At 36.6% G+C, this 9356-nt stretch overlaps 1 protein-coding gene across 1 annotated transcript; it reads right to left on the minus strand.

Annotated features, from left to right (window-relative positions):
• Positions 1 to 2507: 2507 nt before the first annotated feature.
• Positions 2508 to 6295, minus strand: rbp2b (retinol binding protein 2b, cellular). Its single transcript, XM_037682305.1, has 4 exons — positions 6220 to 6295; positions 5863 to 6041; positions 2678 to 2779; positions 2508 to 2561 (listed from the first exon to the last, which is right to left on the minus strand). The coding sequence occupies exons 1-4, from the start codon at positions 6293 to 6295 to the stop codon at positions 2508 to 2510; spliced, it is 411 nt and encodes a 136-aa protein (XP_037538233.1).
• Between the last annotated feature and the right edge of the window lie 3061 nt (positions 6296 to 9356).

Consider the following 9356-nt stretch of genomic DNA (forward strand, 5'->3'; position numbering starts at 1 on the left):
GCTGAGTCGTACGTAGATTTATTTTTTTTTATTGAAGAATTGAACATACATAACAAGTGAACACACTAACAGAATAAATGACAATCTCAGATTCCAATGTTACATATAACATGTAAAAATATCTACTGTCATACCTCCTAAATTCAACATATTCTTAAATTATCATAACAACCATCATAAAATTAAATTTAGGTAATATTACTATCAAAGAGATTGCACATAATAAGGTACAAGTAAATTTAAAAAAACACAGAACTATATATCTTACATTCTACTAATTACTAAAATAATTTGTCAGAGGGCTATATTATCTGAGTGAGGTGATCAGAGAGATTTTTTGCATGTGGTTTTTTAGCAATGTCCAATGAAAGTTTTAACATCTGGAGTTCTTGTATGAATACAGACTGAATCGTACGTAGATGTCGTTGCCATTATGAACGTGGCAAAAGTGAAACGATAGATAGAAGATGCCTGTTTACATGGACATAAGTAAGTGATTCAGAGTTGCAACACGGAAAAAACGGTGCAAGACTATTATTTTACAAGGTTAATAACTTACATGCACATACACACATATACCAATCAAACTTAGTGGAAGGTCTTGCTCATAAAATATCCTGATGCATGCTCAATAATCTTAATAATACTTTTTTAGATCTTGCTCATAAAGTTATTTTGGGTCAGGATATTCCAGTTTTAACAGAACTGATCCAGTCTTGTAAGCCAGTGTATGTGGTAACCAGAGCCCTGTAAAGAGGCTCTTGCTCTTTACAGGGCTCTGGCACAGTTAAACATCGCTGGTGTTGCCAGATCTTGATGGGGACATTGTGGGTTCACAAGTTAATTTCAAGAGGTCCTTTTGATCAAGCATTTCCAACACAGAGGGAGAAATCATTAAACACCCTGATGGGGAGTGTTATATCCTTAGAGATGGGTTGTTTTATTGTCAGTGTGGGAAAATAGGATCTGAAAAACTGCCGGTATCTCAAAGTCTGAGGGGACAAGTGCTAAAGTTGGTTCATGGTGTTTCCTGGGCAGTGGGCAGGACATATGGGTTTTAAAAAGACATACAACAGGATTTCTGCCTGTTTTTATTGGCCAGGTCTCTATAATGAAGTGTGTCAGCTGTCATACAGCCCATTTTTTCTGAAGAATAAACGTTAAAAAAGCTACTTCATATGTGATCAATACATTCTCTGGTGCTTTAGGTTGGTTTGAAATGCAATTCAGTTTATTTATATAGTGCCAAATAACAACAGAGGTAATCTCAGGGCACTGAACAGAACTGTATATAAAAATAACTTAACACTATCTGAAGAAATGAAGAAAATATGATTTATTGGCAAACAAATGCTCTTACTGAGACTTGTTGCAAGATTGTCCTTTTTAAAGCCAAATGGAAACATCTTGTGGTATAAAAACATTTCTGAATGCAAAATATAATAGTTTAGTTGTCTGTAATATGCTTAAAAGTTTACACAACCGATCTAAAGGTTATCCAGTCTCACATTCACGCTGCAATAATAAATGAGTGTGGACAAAAGCAATTCTAATGAGCATATTTGAAGATCGTTTTAATTTATCAAAATGTCCACAATCATTTGATTTGTTACATTGTTTTTGTTAGAATTTTATTTATTAACCTTTATTTAATCCGATCACACGGATCAGATCACACTACAGTAGCATATCAGCAAGGTTCATTTTAATATTTCTTGTGGAACGGCACACTTCTAACACATAGAGTTATTACCAAATAGTTATTTGACTCTAAAGACAACTTAATTTATGCCTTCAGCATGTTTGTGTTTATCTGACATTGTCAGGAATAAAATACTGGAAAGATATTGAATGTATTTGCTTCCCATTTGTGTGTTTCTGTGCTTGATGATATCAAGATAAATTAAAAAGAGATATAATTTTACAATATAAGTGCAGTATTCATCTACTGAGTAATTGAGAAGCACAGAAATGAAAATTACCATACTAAAATAAGCTGCTATTCAATTTATAAAATAGGTTTAAAGCTTGCTGCATAGTCTTAACAAGAATTTTGTGTTGCCAGTGTAGAATAATGCACACAAGTTTGGGTTTTCTTTAATTATGCTAGTTGGAGTCATACAATCAGTCTTTAACCGTATAAGACAGGTAAATCAGCCGAAGCTACATCCTTTTTGTCACGTTCAGGTTGGACTGGATTCTCAGCTGAGACTCTGCTGCAGGCTGCCAGTCAGTCACAAGGTTCACAGACAGCCAGAGGTGTCCAGCAGATGGAAATGCAAACACTGGTTTAACAGTAAAAAACATTATAAAAGTGTGTGTCATCTCAGTGATGAGACATTTTCTCAAATCCTAAAAAAAAAAAACATTAATAATGCTTCATTAAATACAAATGTGTGTATTTTAAATACACCACAGTAGATAATATTTGCACCTTTTTTTATTTAAAAAAACAACAACAAACATGTATAGTGTCTTTAGCATCAAACTTTTATTAAACTCAGACGTTAATCTTTTCTCTTGAACACTTGGAGACAAACTACATCTTCACATGTCAGCTCCTGTGAAACACATAATTTAATGTTATTCAGCAGAAAGACCACCTGAACAACAGGATATGATGATTATCATCACAATAAAACCTCCAATCATAATAAATTAGCAAGTGTCTACCCACCAGGTAGAGTTTGTCTCCTTCGATCCAGTGTTTCCAGCCTCGGTTTGATTTTTCACCTTGCTGGGTGCACACCAGCTTGTCGCCATCCCACCTGACCAAACTCTACAGAACAACAGATATATTAACACTTTTTCTGGCAGAATATCCTGATTAGGAGCTAACACACAAGCTTTCCAAACTTCTTTAGCACTCATACTCTAACTAGATAACTGTGTTAGCAGAATTAGCAATAAAAACGGAAGTTAGTGTCACATTTGCTCTTCCTTTATGTGTAATTTTACAAATCAGTGTAAAATCTCAGAACGGGAAGACTGACAGTGTATCTGTTGATTCAATCTGAACACTTATCAATACTAAAATGAAGTTACATTTATTAAATCATGTTGTATTATAAAGACTTGTACAAAAAGTGTGCCTTTTTTGCAACTCTAAGTGGCTGAAGATGCCATCTGGGTGTTACTGACCTTTCTTAAGCTTGTGTAACATCAAGTATTTGACTATTGCCTTTTTTACACACTCATACATTGTTGATGTTGCCAGCTTTAAAAAAAACAGCAATGGGGAAAACAAACAAACAAACAAAAAAACGCCTACAACAAATCTGTCCAAGACAAGTTTGTTCTTTGTGTGAAACAATTAAAATATCTCAACATTCACAATTTCTGACTTGTACAGTTTTGGCATCTTGTAGAGGAGTGACTACACAACTGAGCCACATTGCTTCAGAGTCAAAAACCTCAAAATGTTGTCATATTAGTTTATATTTAGGGTTGCAACATTAAAACTATATAAGTAAATATTCTTAAACTAATTTAGTAAGACATAATTAAAAGTACGGGCTCCAAAACAGAAACTCAATGCAACCGTAGTTTTAAATAAATAATAAAATCAGGTATTATTTCTGAAGCTGTTTGTTCTGTCATTATGATCTTGTTTAATTTGCTTCTTAGCCATCTTTATATCCTTTAACCAGCGATAGTTGGGGGCCACAAGTCTCTTTCACTGTTAGCTAGACAAATTGCATTTCTTGCGAAAATGCAGTATGAATGCTTATCGCAGAAGAACTTGTTGAAAAACAGCTGAAATGGAGCTGAAATGGAAGAATAAGCCAAATTTAGCAGAAGAAAGTAGAAGGGACACATATTTGCTGAATTAGGTTTAAACGAACAGAAGTGAGCACAAAATTTGGAAATTAGCTAAAAAACAGCTGAAATCAGCAAAAAATGTAGCTGATAGCTGAAATGTCTGAAAGAAGCTTAATGTAAATGAGTCCCCGAGGGATAAAGGTTGAATGAGTTAAACTACTAGAATGAAGCAGAATGAGCTGAAATTTGCAAAAAAAAAAAAAAAAAAAAGGAATTATCTGAGAAAGCTAAAAACAGCATCAAAAGAGCTAAATATTAGCTGAAAGAGTAGAAAAAGCTGAACCTAGCAGAAAAAAAGCATAACAAGCTGAAATTAGCCTAAAGAAGTTGGTGAAAAATGCAGAAATTAGCACAAAATAGTGGAAATTATCTGGACAAGGCTGAAATAAGCTAAATCAGCTGACAAGTAGCTTAAAAAGCAGAAAGAAGCTTAAATAATCAAATTTTTGCTGAATTAGGCTGAATGAGTGCAAAATTAGCTGAAAAAGCTGAAACTTGCAGAAATGAGCTGAAATGAGCTGAAATTAGCAGAAAGAAGTTAGAAGAACCACAAAATGTTGTAGTTAGCAGAAAGAATGTGAAAGGAGCACAAAACAGCCAAAAAATCACCTGAAAGTAGCTGAAAAAAATGTTTAAATTTATACAAGAAAGCTGAAAGAAACTGAACCAGAACAAAATGTGAAAGGAGCAGTAAAAGGTTGTAAACAGATCTAAAGATTTAACTTAAAATGAGCTCAATTCATTTTCTGAGAATAAAAAAGTGGCAAAAAAAAGCTAAATATTTAAAAAAGCTGAAGTTGCATCAATACCAAAAGTCATAGCACCCTTCTCCTGAACGAGCTGAACGTTTTGATATGTGGCTTGTTGAAATAGCACAAAAATTGTGGAACGAAAAAGATGCTGAAAAACTTACAGAAGCAAAATGAATGATACGCGTTCACACAATTAGTGGGTCAGAAGCTGAAAAATCTGGAAACCAGAGTGAAAAAATATACCTCACACTGAGTCTCACCTTAAACCATCTTAACTAACCCTAACCTAAACTCACATCATCGATCCCTTAGCCATAAACCTAACTTCCAACTTAAAATGACGTTTTGCTGTTTTAAGACTTTGGTCTCCGTAAGGACCACCAGTCCTGACGAGGTGGGCGAGTATTCCAGAAAACACAAAGATACAGGAAGCGTGGTTAACAATTGTTACACACATCATGTCAGGGAATGATGTTACACAGAATGATTCATGCACAGGGCTGTTCTAAAGTGACTTTATTCACAGTTTATGAATTACACAATACTGCTCTGAAAGACAAACACGTCTATTCTTGGCACAGAGCTTATCAGCAGAAATCAGAGTTTATGTCATTTGGTCAGGACGTTACACAACTTGAACCGTTGAACAACGTTGACACAAAAGTGTTAAATTAAACCACAACAAATTTAACAGGATATAGATAATGTTAAGAAAATATAAGTTTGTGAGGTACCACAAGTTATGAGTCTTTTTTCCACATCAGATGGTGTCCATCACTTGACCTGAACCTTTCCAAGAATACAGCAGAGCATGTTTAACCCTGGCAGAGCGGCACTGAGGCAAGATAGGGGTTATTCAAGGTTATCTGGGTCTAAAGCATTTTAAAGATGACATAGCGCTATGAATACACGAGAATAGACCAAAATACTGCCTGACACAAGACCGCTTACAGAAGTTTGATAAAAGATCAAGAAATGTTGCAGGATAATAATAATAATAATAATAATAATACTGAGCAAATCTGCAAAAAGATAAATAATTTTCAAACAAAAGTGAAAAGTTTAGGTGTTGCCTGATTCAAATTCAATCAAACATCGATGTAGCAACGAGTTCAGTTATTGATGTTCCTTAAAGACTCTTCATCATTCATATGTTTTTGTTGTAGACCAAGTGTATTACTGCTAAAACATTCCCGTTTAAAGTTACTGAGTTTTTCCTCGTCAGAGAGCAGATGCTACTTTTCAGCTTCCTCTAGTCAGAAATGAGCTCCGTAGATGAGAAACTAACCTTGACACGTCTGTTGTCCAGTCCCTTCGTGTGCTCGTCAAACTCCACTCCAACGGTGAAGGCCAGCTCGTAATTCCTGAAAGTGCTGAGCGTTTTGAAGACAAACTGGTCTCCGTCTTGAGCAACCACCTTGGTCTGGGACAGGGAGATGGCAATTTTCCTTGTAGCGAAGTCAATATCTGGAACGAAACGATGAAACGGGATCATCCGGTCCATATTTGACCAAGAACAAGTTTAGAATTCATTTCAATTTGGTCACAAGTTCAACTTCTCTTCTTCCACTGTGATGCACCATCTAGAATATTCTTACAAAACATAATAGATATGATCAGAACAGCGTTTAATGACGTTTCTTACTCAGTGCTTTCAGGTAATCCTCAAATCTGTCACCGCTTTCCAGGATCCATTTCCCACTGAAGTCTGCTGCAGGCATGGTGGCACTGTGATGAGCACACTTTAGACAACGCTAGGAGGAAGATGGAGCTGGGAGCCCTCCCAGTTTAATGTGAGTCAAGGGCTACCAGAGCAAAGAGAACTTACTGGCATGGTAGATTTTGTTGGAGGGAAAGGAGGGGGGGGGGGACTTTATGTGAATATTGGGCAGAGGTTATCTAAACCACACAGACAGGCAACACAATCACTCGTTTTTTAACACACACACACTCACATACAACTGTGTGCAGACATCAGCTATTTCATTACAAACACCAACATTTTTAATATTTGGTTGCCAATTAACCTGTCGGGAGTAAAAAAGAAACATCTGAACTTTGATTGTATTTGTGTTGTTTCTATACTATTACTTAGTGTATTCTTAGTTCATATCTTAGATCTTATTACCGTTTTTCTTTTACAATTTATACTTTTATTGGATGTAACTGGGACCCTGCGTACAGAACCTTGACTTAAAATCCCAGTTTCAACAGTCGGTAATCTTTTCAAGAAGTTTCACAGTCGTCCAACTCAGCATGTTTCCACACGGATGAAGAAACTTCAGAGTCTGTGAAAGTTGGAACAACTCATGAAACAAACATTAAACAAGACAAAGTGTTTCCGTCGGACCTGCAGCAGAGCAAATTTGACTTTGAGTTGTTTTTTTTTCATAATTGCTACACTTAAGTTTAGACAACGTAAAGCTCAGTTTACGTTTTATTTGGTTTGCATTCAATAATTCAAGTGAGTTTGGTTGTAAAATTAATTTTAAACCTTAAAATAATTTGAATTGTTTAGTGATTAAAGCACAACCTGATATTTTTATACCTAAAACGAAGACAGTTTGCAACTTTGTATTTAAGTCAAGTCAGATCAAAGAAGTCAGTTTAACAGATTTATTCAATGTCATCAAAAATGTCACTAAAAATTTAAGAATATTAAAAACAACAGAGGTCATTCTGCAAAACAAAAGCGAAAAAAAAAAACCCATACAGAACAGCTTATTTGTGAAAATATGTTGCCTTTTTTACATTTTCTTTTTGATAATTTTATAAGGGCGGCACGGTGGCACAGTTTTTAAAGCTGCCACCTCTCAGAGAGTTTACTGGATCAAATCCTGGCCGTGGGCCTTTCTGGGTGGTTTGCATGTTCTCTCAATGCTGGATATGGGCACCAGTGACCCCCGTGATCTGAAAAGGAAGAAGCAGGTAAAAGATAATGGATGGATGGAATATTTTATAAATGTTTAATGATTTTTAAAAATATATATTTAAATGTTAACTTATTATTATCGAGTACTGTTGTGATTTTCAGGGCTGCAGCATCTCGGTTGCAGGTTCGAGCCTGGGTTGCGTCAGTAAGGGTATCTGGCATAAAAAAAAAAAAAAGAAGCCAAATCTTTTGTTCAAGTTTTCTGTCTGTGGTGAACCCTGAAGAAGGGAACAGTCAAAAGAAACTTTCCTACTTTACTGTTGTGGTTTACAGTGTGCAGTAAAACACGGTGGAAGTTTCATCATGAGGCTGTGAAGCTGCACAGAACATTCAGCTGCCATCAGATCAGGTCAAGCTCAGAGACGTGATTAGGGAACTCTGTGTTCTATTGTTTGACCACCTGCTTCAGATGTTATCAGCCATTAAATGGCCGTTATTAGTTGTTATCATCTCCATATGTAGCGGTCAGACAGCCCCTCCTGTACCTCCTAGTGGGTTTAAAGGTACGTTGTTAGCGATGATAATAGGCTCTGTTTTTATTTTTGTTAGTGCTCATAATAGCTTCACGTGGTTAGTTTTAAAGTAAAGGGTCTGGCGGTTAGGTTTAGGCACAAGGGTAAGGGGGTTAAGTTTAGGGTTGGTCCTCTGGGTCAGGTGTAAGCTTACGTTTAGGAAAAGGATTACATAAGCTGGAAAAAACACAAAAAAGACACTTCCTGGTTTACCCCCATGTGACGCTGCCTATTATCCGCAATATTAACAATAATAATGTACTTTTAAACCTACTAGGAGGTAGGTGGGACAGTTTGACCGCTATGGGGATGATAACAACTAATAACGGTCATTTATTGGGCTGATAACATCGGAAGCCGCTCGTCTGACCCTGTTCTGAGTCTACTAATCACAGCAGAACAAACGTACATTACATCGTGTTTAACGTACGGGAAGCTCTGTTACACATGCTTTCAAAAAAATTGTAGATACTTTATTTCTTCGAGAACTACATCACTGAAGTCAAAAAAGTTTTTTTTTCCCTCTCCAGGGGCCTTAATTGCTTTAATTTAACTGCAGCATGTGTCTTAACCTCAGATTGAAGGTGAACATTGGATATTAGAGGGAAGTAAAAACAGAAGCAGAGGAGATTTAAAGTGGAGTGACGATTCTCCTCAAAACAACCTACTAAATCCAAAGGGAACATTTTATTGGGGGTGGACTTGAATGCAGTTTTCTAGGGTTGGGTTTTGTTTTGACCCCTACCTGAGACCATCATTTTTTATCAGCCTGAAGCGAGCACACAGAGAATCAATACCAAGCCTCGGGGGCACCATAAATAAACAGAACCTGCGGTTCAGAGCTTGGCTCGGAGGGAATGCACAAGAAGCAGCAAAAGGGAGAATGACAGGGCGAGCAACAAAAGCAGAAGAAAAAAAAACAAGTGAAAGTGACGGACCTCTTAAATCAGCAGAGGCAATTCAGACAGTGAGCCGAGAGCGACTGATTCGGAGCACGGTGAGGGTCGAGTCATCTGCTTTGTTCACGTCGTGGCCCTCAGAGTCCTCACGCAGGGCTGGGGAGGCCTTTTTAGACAGCAGCTGATTATTTCAGTCAGATCAAAAAATAATGATGTATCTGAGGGTAAAACTGAAAAAAAAAAGACTCAGATACTGTTGAAACCTGCTTTATTCATTGATTCATTTGAACAGTGGCATAGTTTTTAAGGATTAGGGGGAAGATATACATACATCGTGTCTGATGCTCTTTCTGCACGTTGAATGTAACAAATATATTTAAACGATGACGTCAACACTTATTATCAACAGCAACTTATAAGTGTCATCCCCCCCCCCCCC

Source organism: Nematolebias whitei, chromosome 9, assembly GCF_014905685.2.
Source record: "Nematolebias whitei isolate Nwh7 chromosome 9, NemWhi1, whole genome shotgun sequence".
Lineage (NCBI taxonomy): Eukaryota > Metazoa > Chordata > Actinopteri > Cyprinodontiformes > Rivulidae > Nematolebias > Nematolebias whitei.